Source organism: Gigantopelta aegis, chromosome 14, assembly GCF_016097555.1.
Source record: "Gigantopelta aegis isolate Gae_Host chromosome 14, Gae_host_genome, whole genome shotgun sequence".
NCBI classification, from domain to species: Eukaryota; Metazoa; Mollusca; class Gastropoda; order Neomphalida; family Peltospiridae; genus Gigantopelta; species Gigantopelta aegis.
In genome coordinates, this window is record NC_054712.1 from 26777755 (window position 1) to 26796032 (window position 18278).

The window sequence follows — 18278 nt, forward strand, 5'->3', positions numbered from 1 at the left end:
GAAGTTATATATAACAAAACATTTCAGTAATTCTCCAGCATCAAATGTTCCAGAATATTACAGTATAGCACATATTAGACTTTTATACACCAGTTATGTACCCTAGTCAGAAGAGATTAAATTATCACACTTACAAGTGTTTGGTGGTGCAGAAACTGTTGCTGACGTAGAAGCTGTTGCAGCTGCCGATGTTGAAGTGGTTGTTGCAGTGGTGGCGGCAGTGACTGATGCGACCGAGGTGGCGGCAGTGACTGATGCGACCGAGGTGGCAGATGAAGCTGCCGATGATGACGACGACACAGGTGCTGGGGGGCGTGGTGGGGGAGGACCACGAGTGGACGACGTACTCTGTCGATTACTACCTGTCGAGTTTCGGTTTGAACGGGTCGGAGTTTGACCAGACTTAGTCTTGCCAGCTGCATTGCCGTTTGCCATCTTAGGAGTAGCTAAAGTCATAAAATGGTTATTAAATTTAACAGGGTGTCTTTTATTTCAAACTGGACAAGAAAATACAGGGATTCATTTGCTTTAAAAATCTGATAACTGCAAAATAATTTTGATGTTTGTCATCAAATGGGTACACAAAGTCATAAAATATTTATTAAATATAGCAGACCTTTTTAATGTGCAGCATTTTTTTAAGGCTAACAGCAGAATGATAAATAAGATATGGACTGACAAAATGTTAGTACATTCACATTTTATGACCTAACCAAATTGCTAGTAGCTTGTAAAATATGGATGATGATGATAAACAGTTTAATTGAATATATGATCTGGATAATCACAGGAAAGTAAGGATACTTTTTAAAATCCCATAAAATCCTGTATTTTCATCAAATCATGAAGTCAATCCACATTTAATGATACCACAGCATGAATAAAAACATTATATGTTGGGAAACAAATGTTTTAAATTTAGCTTCAAATACATTACAAATAGTTTCAAAATCAGAATATTTAAGAAATTAATGTACATCCTATTAACATGTGTTTTAAATTAATATAGTACTGGCTTCTGAAAATTGCAAGAACGATAGTTTCGTTTGCGAGTCGCTCGTGTAAGTATAGTTTGCGTAACCCATTTTTCGTTGCGCACTGAATTTATTACAGCAGTTACAAGTTCATGATGGGTTACCGAAAAACAAAATGGATTACCTGAATTTGTTTTTACGTAACCCATAAATGGTTTATGCTAATTTTCAATTCTCAGAGACCTGTAGTTTACAAATACAAACGATTCACTTTATGCAGGTTAGTACTTACAATTCTTTGAAGGGAAGTTTTTCATGTTGACCTCCATACCATTCAGAACTATGGTGACATCTCCACTCTTTCCTTTGCCATCTAGCTTCAAGTCAAATGTTTTCTTTGTATTATTAACTGAAAAGGAAAACAAATCTACTGTAAACATAATGTACTTTATTTCATAACAGCACAGAGTCAAACCTACCTACTGTAAGATGCACCTTGTGTAACAACCAACTGTCTATAAAGGGCAATAAAATTGTATTATATATATGCATTTAGACTTCTATATGAAGCACACTTATTGTTAAAATAAATATTTTGTGGTTCATTAAGACTTTTAACCATTATAAACAATTCTAAATGACCTTGATAATGCACCTGGATGTCAAATGTCCTGATACAATTAAAATTATGTATTTAAAAAAATAATAATAAAAATTTACTTATCTACATATAAGGACAAACTGAAATTGCCTTTAAAAAAACAGTAGTGGAAAAACAGGATCTTTGACTCGGGACATCCAAATATTACCAAAGCAGTGTACTTTTTAATAATTTCGATATGCTAAAGCTGAATATTTACAAAATTTTATTCAAAACATACTAGAACATGGTTTAATCTGAAGAAAAAAATTATTAACATTTTGGCATATTTCTAGCCAAATTAAGTTTCAATTAGCAAAATAATATGTATCAAAAATAAAATTCTTTAAAGAAATCTAAGCAGTACACCGTAACGAACTAGAACAATGTGTACACGTGTATACACAGTAAGTCATTAATTTGTTTTAGTAGATTTACAAATGACATGCAGTTTTATTAGAAAATTATTTGTTAAAATATTTTCACCAAGTTCAACTTCAATCTGACTTTGGCACATTGGCAAATAACACCTTACACCCTGCTATAGATAAGTATTAAAGAGAATATTTGTAATTTATTTAAGCATTCTTTAATATGCATTAACATCAATACACATTTGGTACAAAGTATAAGAAACATCATTCAATGAAACTAACATTTGCCATGGTTTTCCTCCAACAACGTGTAGACATCCACTGATGATTGTCCTATCAATGTATCAGTGCGAATACTGTTTTGAGCTAGCACTTTAAATTCTAGCTTTGAGTATGGTGTCACCAACCTGTAAGGAAAAAGACTTGCTAAATCCAAAATTGGGAAAAATGAAAATAGCCACATAAATTATTTGATACTAAACCAGTGGTATTATACATGTTATAATTGTTTTGAAACATGAAATGTTTTTCTCAAAATGACATTAGTGCTGATATTATAGCAGTGACCGATTTCAAGAATTAAGTGGGTGTTTTCATTTAAAAGATTATGTATAGATCTAATATATGTATACATTAGATAGTGGAAATTCTATACCACACAGAGCATGTTCTCATTTTTAAGCTGATATTAAGCAACATTTTTAAAATACACAGAAAACACTAAATGTACTGTATATGAGACCAACATTCATACAATATCAAAAATATTTTTTGTTCCACAATTATACCGTAACATAAGGAAACACAAGGATAGTTTCTAAATACAAGCACATTTTAATGTGTTTAAAAGTCACTGTTATCATCACAGAATAATTAACTTTGTTAAAAGGTGATATTTTTTTTTAAACTTACACAGTGAAATGCTCATCCCATTTTGGCGTTGTTGTTTTCTTGGAGATGTCTGTTTTCCTTGGTGGTTGACCATCAACACTAAGTTCTAAATATGTATCTGGTTTGGAAGAAAATATACCTCCAGTTGTTGTCAATTTTGCTGATTGTACTTAAAATAAAGAAAAAATCATATTTAAATGTTTTACAACTTTAGAGATTCGAAATTATCATGCTTTGAATTTTCGTTTTAAAAATGAAGGCTATGTCAACAATGTAATACAAAATATTCCTCTCTTGCTTGTCTACAGCAAACAGTGTTTAGTTGCTATCTGTAAATTAAATTTTAAAAAGCTCAATTACTGAACCAGTTCCCCAAATATATTCTGAGCATTTATACCATACTAATTAATGCATTCATAGAATCATACCAGCATAATTAGAAATATATTGTCATAATTGATAGTGTAATCAAAAAGTTTTAATGTGTAATTGACTGTAACAGCCAAACACATTTTACACTGCCAAGTGACTAGGATCCATGTCTTTAAATCGAGGATGGCTTACTTGTAACCTGTAACTGTGACAACTGTGGACTTGAGGCAGATGCACTAGCAGCTTCTCCCATCATCAATACAGCATCTCTGAAACAGACAATCGTTTGTAATCATACTGGGGAAACAACCATCTGTAGACTAATGTCCAAGTGATGAAAGGGTTTTATTTCTCAAATTTGCCTTGACACCTAAAGCTTCGACTTTGGGAATTGTAGCATAATTTTATAAAAAAATTGGGAATTTTCAAATTCATTTTTGAATTTCTTTTTCACCTGCTAGGTCTCAAAATGGACTGCTATTATGACCTATACTGTCCTGAATATGGGGTTGTGTATACATGTACAACAGTTCCATTACTGCTTTTTCAGAAGGAATGTCAATGTGGAGGCACTGGGTTTCCTCTTGCTCTCAAACTTTTTCTCTTAACCAAGTCTCAAAAATAACCAAACAGCCAGTTTGAAATTTACTTTCTAAAGTTATGTATTAGTGTTTTTCCTAGCTTGTTTTAGCATGGTGCAGCACCATGCCTCAATAGTCTAGCACCATATTGCCTTAATCAGCACCATGCTGCCCTGAGATTAAACAAGCCTTTTTCACTAATTAATTATAAAATTGCCTTTATAAAACACCCAAAAAGGCATTATTAATTAATAAAATATGCCTTTTATATCTTTTGCCATTCATTTATTAAAGCAAGCACATAAATTACATTAATGTTTATTTCAATTAATTTTTGTGTATTTTTAATGAAAAACAAGTGCCCCGAAAATGGTGAAAATGCCCCAAAAGTGTTTGGTCTACCATGACTTGCAAAATTTCTAGGGAAATCACTATATATAATATGTACCTGTAGCAAAAACTAAATACTGTAGTGCCGATCTGATATCTTGCCAACAGTGAAAACATTTAAATGAAACATGTAAATATGGCAAAATAATGTTCTGCATTCAGTGCATGATCCGAATTAGCATCATCATATAACAGTACATGCATACAAAACACACAATGTCTTGTCATGAATATATTATAATAAATTATCATACTAGATATATATACATACATGTATTTATTTTGGTTCAAATGTGCATAGTTATTTATACCCAAACTCCATTTATTATTACATGTATTAAAAGAGTATTTTCATAGTGGCCTTGTTACAGGTCCAAGGACAGTCATCCCGGACTAAATGCTGGCTGTATTGGCCTGAGGTGGTATATATGTTAGTCAGTCAGTCTGTGAAACCAGTCATTACGCGTAATGCCTAAACAAATCAGTCATTTCGAGAAGTGCCTGTGACCACCAGGTAATACGCGAAATGACTGAAAATTCCAGGCATTTCACAAAATGACTGAAAATCATGGCCAGCCATTACGCAAAATGACTAAAGTGATTCAAGTCTTATTGTTGACACTTGTATTCTGGCTTTTGGTCTTAAATATTGATAAAATCACATTTTAAGAATAAACAAGGATAAGTATATTGATTATATGATTTAAAATACTATTTAATATTAATTATTTATTATTATACAATAACTTAATATTCACCGTTTGCTATAGTTTCAGATTAAAGAATCTTATAGAAAATATGCTTAATAACACTTGAATATTAGTATTACTAACAAAAAGTTCTGGTAATTAATGTTTCTCTGGTTTATTCTTAAACAAACAACACAGAATCTGCTATATTACTGACGTCTTGTCATCTAGGAGATTCTTTTCATCTTTTAAAAATATTATATTAATCACTTTTCTAGATGACGATGATTGTGTGCGTCTATCAAGATTAGTATTGTTTTAATAATTATACAGTCTGCCTGTTCTTCCATACAATAGACTTTACACCTAAATATTTAGAGGATAAATATTCCTTGATTATAAATCTATGTATGTCCAAATTATGACTATGATTGATCAATAACCTTTTAGTAAGAGGATTTTTTTTCAAAAGTCTAATCTTCACCTAGATACTAAATAAAATGTGCATATTGAAGATTTATATGATTTCCATGGATTTTTGCATATTATAGACCGTGATGAGAACGATATGTACGCGATTTGTGTGAAAGCAGGGATTCTAAAAGGGAGGTTTACACACAATCAGTTTGATTTGTGCCCCCAGCGTTTACTTATTGATGCTGATGTAAACCGTACAAAGTCAGTGACCTTACACCAAGCTGTTAATCATGAATCCAACTGTGGTGGACAGGGATATGTTAGCTGTAACTGTGCTGATCCTAAGAGATGCGAGTCCAATCGATGCAAAAATTTTCAAAACCAAAATTCAATGTTCCAGCCGTTGTCATGGTAGTCTTGTGTGCAAAAACAAGTGACCTTTCTATACCAATATGTTACTTTCATGATTTGACACCGACTACTTGGTAACATTCAACTTCATCTTCAAGTACAACTTCTGAAATGATTTGATTTGAGTTTAAATAAAGCGTTACATTAGGACTTGAGTGGTGTGGTATTATACATAGCACTTTAGTCATTTTGTGTAATGGCTGACCATGATTTTCAGTCATTTCGCGAAATGCCTGGAATTTTCAGTGATTTCGCGTATTGCCTGGTGGTCACAGGCACTTCTCGAAATGACTTGATTTGTTTAGGCATTACGCGTAATGACTGGTTTCACAGATTGACTGTAACATATATACATACTTTCCTTCCCACATTTAACTGTAGTTAAGACGTGCAATACTAACATAAAAATCCATCCTTGACTGTAGTTGAAACAACGGGCATTCATAAACACAGCTGTCAACATTCACATGAGTTATCTATCTTGATTCTGTGTCCACTAGAACATGGTAGGATAACAACAGAAAATGGAGCAACTTATAAAGTGTTTTGTTTTTTTACTCATGTTTTTATTTAAGGTGTTATTGCAATATCAAAAAGAAAACTTTGTGTAAACATAATCGCAATGTGCACATGGATTTTGTTTCTTCAAATTCTTGATACTTTCTTTTAAAATACGTTAGACATTATTATTTAATAAAAGTTGAAGATGTTTGAAAGGATATATTTCCTGATAATACAGACTTTAAAGATGGTTGGGATTACTCGCCATCAAGTAAAAGTGAAAATAAATTTGATGAAAGCATCATAAACAATGACGTCAACAATTGTGATGAATGGTTTTAAAACATTAAGTTCTTGGGTACATTTTTATTTGTGCAATTAGATTCACTCAGATGTCCCCTGAAAATATTGCACACAACAAAAAAGTATTCCATTAGTTATTCTCCTAGTTTGAGGTTGAGAAGAGTAGGTTTAAATACAAAATTACAAATTTCTCTTTTGAAACTTGATCCAGTGATTTTTGTTTTTTTATTGTAAAGCTGAATGCATAAAATTCTAAAGAGTTAACGTATTGACCAGTCAATGTATTTGTATTTAAACACCAACACTTCCTAGTACAATGTGTTATAAATACAGTAATCCACCTGCACACTGGTTCATAATGACAAAATGTATAGATGTATATACACTGTATATATACACACCATTACTTCCTTGTACAAATCAAGTTATCTATCCAGGATCAATGGTCGAGATCTGTTACAGCCAGTAAACTTTTGAACACCATATCATTAAGACAGCAAACAAGTAAAAGACTCAATGCAAGTTTTTACACTTCAAGGCACATGAATGAATCCTTTCCTAAATGAATCAAACTGTACTATATATAATATTCACAAATGTTTTAACTAAAATGAAAATATTATATAATCGTATTTTAAAGGAAAAAACAAAATCAAAGTTATCAGGAAAACTTAAAAGTTAATTAAATACAAGTATATTACTTTATTAAACTGATAAATATATGTACATGGAATATTTGGTTTTTAAAATTTCATTAATATCTAATGTGTTTGGTAGCAATTTTAAGTTAATACTTTATTTAAATAAAACTTAACATAAATTTAATTATCTCCCATGTATGCATACTTAGTATTACAAATCAAGTTTTACACATTCCCACTCGGACTACATTAGTAAATGTGATAAACAAAATAAGAAGAATTAATATTTTAAAAATCTGATCCCATGAATACAAAAAATAATTATAAAATAATAATAAATAAAACAAAAATAATAGCAATAAAATCTAAAAATAATAGGAAAAATTCTAAAAGTGAAAAAACCATTTGCAAAATATTATTAACTGTGCCTGGTGACATTTTAATCACACCTTTATTTGTTTTACTTAAACTACCTCTCTCTTTAGAAATTAAGCAAATTTTGCAAACAGCAGCACAAGCCTTGAAACTACCACACAATAATATAAAAAAATCTTCACAGGTATACATACACTATGAATACAATGGATCGTGATTGTTTAGTGATCCGTTAATCTTTTATCGTGACTTGCAATATAAAACTAACAAAATGTTCAAAGATGCACTTCATTGCACACAAGTATACATCGTCACGTGAGAGCTAAAAGGTCATAAGTGGCAGATACGACCTAAAATGTATTTTTATTCGGAATTGCCACCCCTGATTACATATTGTCAAAAAAATCGTAGCTGTGTTTCTAATAGCATCACTTATAAAGAAGAATTTAAAAGGTAGTAAGTGAATCACAGATACCAATTTGCACGAAAATAGACGTAACTGATACATACGACTTTCCTCCTGTTTGCATGCTGTCCATTATGTGAACATGACTGGTCGTATGTGGTAGATACACCCTTTTTAAATACAGTTTGTTATATAATTGTCTGACATAGATTGTATGTGCCAAATACGACCCATATGTATTCTTTGTTATCTGTCTATGATAAAAATTACAAATGTGAAGTACAGTAGAGCATACATTATGTCACTATATTTATGTGCTTGAATCCTAAAAATTTGACTTTTGTCATTGTGAGAGCCCGGTCTATTAAGGAAACAAATTTGATACTGCATGCAACGAACCATTTGGCAACAGACAAGAATCATGTCTGTATATATAAATAGGAATTGCAGTAACAATGGTTGTATTGTTTGCTATTTTATGTGCACCATACTTATAATAATAAACATGTTTTGGTGAATTTTCTTGAATAAATATCTATTTTGAAGTGTTTTTAATCAAAGCAAAGTTTCCAACATGTAATTTGTATCTGTAATAATGTTGTATGTGGCATATACGGACAAAGTGCAAGCATAATTACACTGATTAGATAACTGATGACAATTCGATACACCGGCAATTTTGATATAACGACAAAATTACCCAGGGACGAACATGGTCGTTGTAACGAGGTCTGACTGTATTTAATTATGTTACAGTAATCAAGTTCCGTCTTTCAGCTGCCTTTGAAGATTTACAGGATTGCCCTACATGTAGGCATTATGGATTAACAACATTGCACATACAAATGCAATTGTAAGTTATTTTAGGACAAAGTCCAGTAACAAAAGACAGTGTAATCAAACGTAAGGTTAAAAGGCGAATAAAGTGAATGTGGCCTCAACATAAACATAAACATAAATGATAACATGATCTATGAATTTTGATTAACTTTACAGTTAATGAATATTTACATGACAAAACACACACACAAAAACATTAGCACAACATAGCACACACCAGAAGCTGAACATGACATAGCACACACAACAACATGAACATAATATAGCTCACACAACAGGACCTGAACATGATATATAATATACAAAATAGAACTTGGCACATCAATGACAACAAAACCTGAACATAACATAGCAAAAAGCTGAACATGAGAAAATAATCAACATTGAAAATGAACCTGACATGGCACTTGCTACAGTTTATTTGTTTGTTTTGTTTAACAACACCACTAGAGCACACTGATTAATTAATCATTGGCTATTGGATGTCAAATATTTGGTAATTATGACTCGTAGTCATCAGAGGAAACCCACTACATTTTTCCTAATGCAGCAAGGTATCTTTTATATGTACTTCCCCACAGACATGACAGCACATACCACGGCATTTATCCAGTTACTTGCAACAAAACCTGAACATGACATGGCACACACAACAGAACCTGAAAAAGAACATGACAGAACACATACAACATACCATGATCATGACATAGCACACACAAGTGAACTTGAATATGATGTATCACTCACAACAGACGCAGAAAATAATTTAGCACACACAACAGAAACTGGAGGATTGATCAGTCAACACTCAACAAAACACAGAGAGAACACTGCACATAACAGTCTGGAGATATCACTGAACACACATCATGCATAACCTGGAGAGATCTTTGAATGCAGTAGAAGCTGAAGAGATCACTGAAAACAGTAGAACCTGGAGAGATCACTGAACACACAACAGAACCTGGAAAGATCACTGCACACACAACAGAACCTGGAAAGATCACTGGACAATGGAACCTGGAGAGATCACTGAACACACAACATAACTCGGAGAGATCACTGGACACAACAGAACCCGGAGAGATCACCAAATACACAACAAAACCAGGAGTGTGCACTAAACACACAACAGAACCCAGAGAGTACACCCAACACTCAACAGAACATGGAAAGATTACTGGACACACAACAGAACATGGAGAGATCACTGAACACACAATAGAACCCGGAGAGATCACCAAATACACAACAAAACCAGGATTGTGCACTGAACACACAACAGAACCTGGAGAGTACACCCAATGCACAGCAGAAGCTGTAGGGGTTACTGTTCACTCAATATAACCTGGAAAGAATCCTGCATACTCAACAGGTTGACATGGTATAGAGTTCACTACTTCTGGATTTGATATTCAGTACACACCCTTATTGGAAATGTAAACCCTATATCATTTGAATGAGCTTCACTTGAACCCGGTGTATCCGAAACCAATAAGCTGCTAAACATAGTTTCTTCATTAAAGGATACCAGTTTCAGTTTGCTTAACTATTCTGGTTTGTCTGTTGCACTAGCTGATAAACCAGGTATTCTTGAAACTAGTCAAGTATACCCTGAGGCAGCAAGAACCAGGAACTATCTGCAAAAGGACTCCCATGGCGCAAAGAACACGGAAAGAACACTGCATACAACATGATATCAGCTTTTCTGATGACTCATCAGGAACGAATACTTGCCTAGAAAAAGAGGTTTTGTATGGACAAGTCATCTGATTCTGATGCACCATCATTAAACAATGAACATTCCAGAAAGAAATTTTTTTTTATGGCTCTATGGAATTGAATGCAACCAGTCAACAGGGGTGGGGGGGGGGGGGGGTGTCCTCCCTCAGAAAGAACATGAGTTAAGTTTAGGATTAAGAAAATCATACAGTAATGATAAGAGTAATTAATTTGGTCAAAAAGTTAACTTAAAAAATAAATCTGAAAAAATATTTGGGTGTGGCACCATACCCATTTTACCCTCTGGCAGAAACCCTGCACCAGATAAGGTCACACAAAATCAGGGATGGGTCAAAGAAAACAAGGATTTCACAAATCACAGTAGTTTTTTTTCCACATTATTATTTTGTTCAATTGGTGATTTTATTTATCGAATTATTATTAACAAAAGTAAAATAGTTTTTTTCACGTAATATTTTGTTTAAGCAGTGATTTTATTAATACGTACCTGTACTTCTACTTGTATTCCTTTTTGAATGTTTGCTTCTAAATATTTTCTATTTACAAGCTTTCTCCTTTTTAAAAATAAATATGTAATTTGCGAAACTGAAATGTTTTAGAAGTGATGGTTCTTTCAAAATAAATATTAAAATTTACTTGATATGCTGTTGGTCGTAAATGACACATTTAATTTAATCATGAATAATTGTTGTAACTACAACTATTTAAGCAAATAACTAAAACACCTAATATGCTATAAATACCACAAATATACAAAGACATCGTAAATATGTTCAGCTTTCATTGTCATTAAAACAAATTCAACATCTTAACTACTGATCAAGAAAAACCGTTTTTCTTCATTATCTCGGCCATAATCATATGTCTGACGCCATATAACCGTAAATAAAATGTGTTGAGTGCGTCGTTAAATAAAACATTTCTTTCTTTCATTATCTCGGCTTTTCAAAAATGAATTTTGATGCACTTACGTCATTCTGGCTCTCACGCGATGACATATACATGAAATAATTAGACAAACTTGTTAAGAAGCCATCATTTAACAACATTACGACAGCTACTCATACTTCATATAGGTTAATCTCTACTGGACGAGTGAATTGTAACCTAACCCTATGCAAGACTCATCATGTCCACTGCCAAATGAGTCAAAGTTCTGCTAATTTTTATACAAAGTAGCTACAACATTTAGCATTTGGCTATTAAAATTATCCTTGAACTAGCCACTTTTTAATAATTTCCAATGAACCACACTACATGTATGAAAATATGCTAAAACAAAGTTCTTCCCAGTGAGTTCTGACCATGCTAACAAAATGTTTTTAAGTTCTGACTCAAGAAAGTTAGCCGTCATTTGACTTTTAACTACACTGTGTAACATGCTATTAAATTTCTATGGGCGAGACTGAATATTAAAGCCCTGTGCTATATCCTAGCTATAAGTGCCATATTTCACTATTTTTACATTACTAAGTAATTGATCCCACACATATATCTTTGCATAAATCACTGAGTAATGATGAAATCGTAATTTGCTTGTATGCCATGTAAAAAGAGTTGCATCCAGTACAAATAGATTCCTGTCATCAAATCTTACCAAATCAGAGATTCATCAAAATCTTGCAAGTCATCAGAGACAGACAAGTTGCACAGACAGAATCCTTATCAACATCCTCTTGGCATAAAATAATGCACTGTTCATGTCAACTGAACATGCCCAATTCAGTTGGTCATACTCTATAAAGATTTTCTTCTTCTTTTTTTTTCTATCAGTAAATTAAATAATTTATGGTGTTGTTATGTAAAGTGAAAGTAATAATTAATATTTTCTGGCATTACTGAAATGAATGTGGCCAAGAAATATCAACGCTTGGCTGGTCAATGCAAATGGTGCAACATGCGTCGATGTACATAGTCTGGCACCAAAGTAAAAACACGGACCGACAAGGTGTTGAATGTGAGCTGTGGAATTATATAAGTTGGGGTTTTGACATTTGTTGTGTGATTTTGTTTTTGAAATTGGACTTGGTCAAAAATATTATGGCAACTTCAACTTCTCACTGGCGCTAATAACTTGGTGACTTGAACAAGAGTTTTGGTGAGAAAAACCTTCATTTCACCAGCAAGATTAGGGCCTGTCAGTCTATAATTTATAAACGATAAAACTACATTTCCATGCCCTCCTTTCACGTTCTGCCGCCTTCCTTTATTTTTCTGCACCCTACTATATTTTACACCTATCTCCGCTACTTCCAAATGCACATTTTTTTTCCACATATTGTGTTATGTGTACGAAAAAGCAACTGACAAAAAATTTACGACAGTTACCATAACGTAATTTAACAATATTTTTAACAGCCTCTATTTTGTCCCATTCTGTATTCATTTGTATGCTTTAATACACACAATAAAAGTTATATTTTATTTGAGCAATGAAAACATTTTAATTTTTATGGATTTGACAATCTCCAATTGAAAAACCCCCACTTATTTGGCGCCAAATTTGTCACATGATCAGAACAGTCATTCTGTCTTTTGTTTCCACTAACCATCGTGTGATATTTTGTGCTCAATTGCAGATATAATTGTAACTAATGATTTTTACTTTGTCATTTCCGTCATTCTGTTTATTCAGCAATTCTTTATAAAATATTATACACTTTTCATTTTCGAGGGATATCACCACTTATAAAAACAACAGAAGTGGTTTATCATTAAAATCATTTATCAGTCCTTGGCTTTTGAAAAACAAAGGCGAGTGAAAAATCGCACACCTCAAAATGATTAGGCGAGTGAAAAATTGCACTCATCAAAATGAGTCAAAACCTAAGCATTATTAATTTATGAAGTAATTGGTGTATGTAAATGCAGACATATGTTGCAAAAATGAACCAATAAACCAATGTTTTCTTCTAATTTTATGTTGTTTGGTTCATTAGTGTAGTCCGACTTCTTTTCCCTTTCAGGAATGGAGTTACAATTTATTAAAAAGTTTCAGTAGTAGTACTGTAGAAATATAATTATGACATGTATACACTGATGCAGACAATTTGATTTTTTATTTACAATATGTACTATTCAGATAATCTGATGTACACAATTATATATATATACCTTTTTAGTGTTAGATGGTTTGATGAACGTGCAGCAAAACATATATAGGAATCAACTTGTCTTGAATTTCATTATTATGTACAACGAATATGATTAGGATAGTTGGGATGGGAAAAACCCACTGGTTCCGAGGAGGTGGTTCATGAACTATGACCCAAGCATCTCAGGTGTGCACTACCAACTCATATTATTAAAATATTTTTTAAAATAATTTGTGAAATGTAGGCTTACAATTACTTCAATTTATAGTGCTGGTTGGGACATTGACATTCAAGTGGTATTTTTAATTCAATAATTACGCAACCAGTCTCCCTCCCTCAACATTTTGTAACATGCCATTTGACCTACCTATGAATGGCTCTGAAAGCATTACATCATTGATCTAGAACAGTCCCAATGTTGTTGATAAAAAAATCTGTCATTGCAAAGGATTTTATTGCAAACGTGGGATGCCATAATAAAGATAATTTTAAAAAAAACCCCATAATTTTAGACATCATCATCAATGCAGTGTTCGAGATTAACGGTATCCCGATATCCCGGGGATACCAGAATTTAATTTTGGATACCAGACTTCAAGAACCCAGTATCCCACCGGGATACCATATAATACTAAATTCTCATATGGGATACCAGATTTTGAAATGTTAGTATCCAACTGGGATCCTGTCCGAAAATTTTAATCTCGAACACTGCAATGCGTAATAAGTTGTCAAGTAGACCAGTGTGTGCATGCAGAATTCCAAAAGTAAAAGTAATCTGACCCCTATAGCTCTGATAGCTCTGATTGGTCAATATGCCACAGAGTACTGCGCATTAAATCAAATCATGTTCTGGTCACATAGTCTGTGACTTTCTAACAAATGAAACAAAATTAAATAATCGCCAATGATCATTGATTACTGTTACTATAGTGTGTACATATATAAATAACATATGCACATTCATTAACCTCTGGCTGAAATACAAATATTGAAATGAAGTTTTATTTCATTTTTTTTAAAGATAAAAAAGAAAAATAATAGACGTAAAATTATACCATGGCTTATTCCTACGTTTCTTTTCCTTCTTTTTATTATTCCATCTAAATTTCATTTTTTTTTTCTTTAAAAGAAAGTATAAAATTACACGATTGCCATTTTCGTGACCTCACATAAGCTTTTGTAGGCTAACAGTTATGAACTAATCAAGACAATTTTACCGACTTCGCTGATTTTCGTAATGAGTTCATTTGTTTAAGCTACAGAAGCCACTATTTAATCCAATCCCTTTTCTCTTTTTCTCATAACTATACGAACAGTATAAATGAGTTATCCTTATCAGACGTTGTGATCTATTACCTTACAAAAGTGGACTGTTTCTAATTAATAATAAATTAAATAGGCAAAGAAATTTTGATCGGATTGGTATGTCTTCGAAAATGTCTATGAAACCTGTGTTTTCCGATTTGTATAGCAAAGATTAGTACCAGTCATATATTAAAATCTTGCATGGACACTACCGTTCTCGTAAAAAAAAATTCGGGCATTATTAAACGAATCTTTTGGTAAATAGTGCCAATCAATATACAAAATAATTTTACGTGTCGTTTGTTAAGTGTAACGTGTTATTTTTCACTCTCGCCAGAATGAAATTATGTGTGCTGTACGAGCGCGATCACACCCACACACCTTAAAAGGCAAGGTCTGATTTATCTTGGGTGCCAAATAATATATACACCGCCTTTACAAAAACGAAACTAATTTTTATCAGCTGGCGATAATATTTTATCACAACGATCAATTCATTCAATGAAAATGTATCCGACATTAGGGGATCACTTTACAAACATCTTTAATGTTTTTCATATATCTTGAAATCTTTATTAAAATAATAATAATAAAAGTTTGATCAGTTCAGCAAAACCGGAACTGCCCGTGAATGTCAGACGGACAACATCTTTGGTTCAACTGAAAGACGAGTCGGCTTGTATTTTGTGTAAACTTTTTTGTAGGCAAAATAAGGAGTCTACAAAGTTGACTAACACACAACAATATGGTAACCAAGCTTCCCTCCCTTTTTTTTTTTCAAGGGAGTAATGTGGTGCCTTGCAGCCGCCCTCCTTTAATTTACCCAGCGAGAACACTGGAAGGAGATCGTAAATCGGAATGCCACATTCTGGCTTAAATCATTACCATGGTACGAAATGACCAGGCAGTATGGTACAAAATAACCAGAGTAAGAAATGACCGATTCAACAGGTTCTAAAACCATGGAGTGGTTACACATATCTGTAAGTAGTACTGTTAACCTATAACTTACACATAACCCTTGGCATTGCTTATACAAGTTATGCATTTATTTATCTATTAGTATTAAGTGTATTTTTTATTGGAATAATGTTTACTTTGACTCTCATCAAAGTATTGGATAATGGTTACAGGTAGTTCTTTTCACAGGTTTCAAACAGAAAACAATTCTGATAATCATCAATGCAAGATATTAGTGGTGTGCGGTATTACCGGTATACTGGTATTTTTTTCTGTCGTGGTACGTAGTACTGTACCTGTATACTTCGGGACTTTCTGTGGATAACTTTACGGAAATTTCCGAGAAATAAATTATCAGTGTCATGAAACAAAATACATAATTTTGAGAAATTATTTAAAAAGCATCCAATGTTAATTATTGTTGGTGTTTCATTAACAAATCTTTGAAAAAATAACGGAATTTCCCAAAGTATCCAAAATCTCAAAAAGTTGTCACTAACAAAATGTTTTATTACTAGCTACAACAAGGTTTACTCTAGATTTGTCATGTTTCTAGCGTTTTGTCGTATTAAATAATGTTGTAAAATCTAGATCACGTTGTCGAGTTCATTTTACTGAAGTGGGTGTGTTGATGAGGATTAAACATTGTTTTTCACATATATACAATCATTATTAGTTAAAACTTTCTAAGTTTACAGATTTAATTTTAAACACATTCAGTGGGAAAAGTATAATTTATTGATGCTTTGTCTACTGATATAATATTAGCACTGATATGATACATCCCTCCCACCCCTGGCAGAGAAACATATAAAAGTCTTGGAACACATTGCAATGAATTTATGAAACTGAAAGAGGTTTTTTTCCCAGTTGTGAAAGTTGTGCTTTGAGAACAATCACATATAATGATGTTTTCTTTGTCTTTGTTTTGGGTGACTGTCTATAATCTTGAGTTGGCTACCAAAACAATTATAAACAGTATTCAGTGTAAAACAAACATACAAGTTAGGAGGGGAGTTACATACTTTAAAAAAAAACTATCTCATTTTTATTCATAAAAAATACTGCCAGTGTGGCTATTTTGTTTCTAAATGGTTTTTCTTCTATAAACATGAATCATTTTTATTCATAAAAAATACTGCCAGTGTGGCTATTTTATTTCTAAATTGTTTATTTATTACCAAAGAGATTAAAGATACAGGCCCATAGCACATAGCCTATATATATGGCCATTGGGCCTGTGGAATTGGCACAATATCTGGAGGGTTGGGGACGTATGTCATGTCATAGGGTTTTACATGCACATTCAGAACAAGCTGTTGTAGCGCACGCCTGTCGTGGGCACAAGAGCTGGCCTTGGCCGACTCCTCCGTCCATGACAGGAAAGGTGGGGGGAGGGGAGAGGAGGGACCGCCTGCACTGGCAGGTGCAAGGGAGCACCAGCAGCCCGATCAAATCGGTAGCACTAAAAAGACGTGCCTCTTTTATTAAGATCACAGAGTATTGTGTGATAACCTCAAATCATAATGGACTTTACCAGCTTTATTACTGTAAGTAATTCTGTAAAACCCTTGATTAAGTAGACTTTCCCCATCTAAAATCACAAAACTGAACAATTACATAGTCCCAAAGAAAAGAAAATTATCACTTGGGTATCTTGAGTGGTCGTTTTTTGCTCGAACGTATCCTATCAATAGGCCTAATAATATGCTCTCTTTTTTTTGGATTTTTTAAAAGAACATCCCCTCTAAAAATAGATTAGACCTTGTCTGCTCAACGGTTTTTTCTCAAACATGCATCCGTTTTTAAGAAATACGAAAAATGTATTTTTTGTGGTATTACCAGAGTATGACAAATATTTTGAAAAGTCACTAGCCACAGGGCTAGTGGGTTTGTGAAAACCACTAGCCCACCAAGATAAAGCACTAGCCCAAATTCCTGATCAATTATAACTGGATTTTTATATAATTTTTGTAACATTACACATTTACGAGTATAACAGTAAAATAAAACAAACACTTAAATCATGTTGTAACTTTAAGTTTTTTGTCGTGTCGTACGTTTTGTCTTTTGTCAAGTGTGATCCACTGTCCCGTTTTTGTTTTTTGCCCCCCCCCCCCCCCCCGGGGAAAATTAATTGAGCAAACTCTTGGTTGGTATCTAAAAACACTATCAAAATAATTAAATTTAAATGAGGGTACGACAGTGTCGCCGGGAACGGTGATGCCAAATACGGGGCATTATCCCGTGTCAGACCGATATCAAAAGAATATAACGGCGACATCTAATCCGTTGTTAATTGATGAACAAAAAAGGTATTATCTTGTATCGGCAGCTATGACGTTTTATCCAAACCGCTACACGTAA

General features: G+C 33.1%; 1 protein-coding gene across 1 annotated transcript in view; it reads right to left on the reverse strand.

The window, feature by feature from the left end:
* The window catches only part of LOC121388340 (NEDD4-like E3 ubiquitin-protein ligase WWP1), a 60008-nt gene that overhangs the window by 38969 nt on the left and 2761 nt on the right, over window positions 1-18278 (reverse strand). Inside the window, exons 2-6 of the mRNA XM_041519638.1 lie at window positions 3444-3520; window positions 2901-3048; window positions 2271-2395; window positions 1267-1383; window positions 135-446 (exon numbers count right to left, since the gene is read on the reverse strand). Of these exons, the coding sequence (XP_041375572.1) occupies window positions 135-446; window positions 1267-1383; window positions 2271-2395; window positions 2901-3048; window positions 3444-3507 (766 nt within the window). The 5' untranslated portion in view covers window positions 3508-3520. The remainder of the gene's footprint in view (window positions 1-134; window positions 447-1266; window positions 1384-2270; window positions 2396-2900; window positions 3049-3443; window positions 3521-18278) is intronic.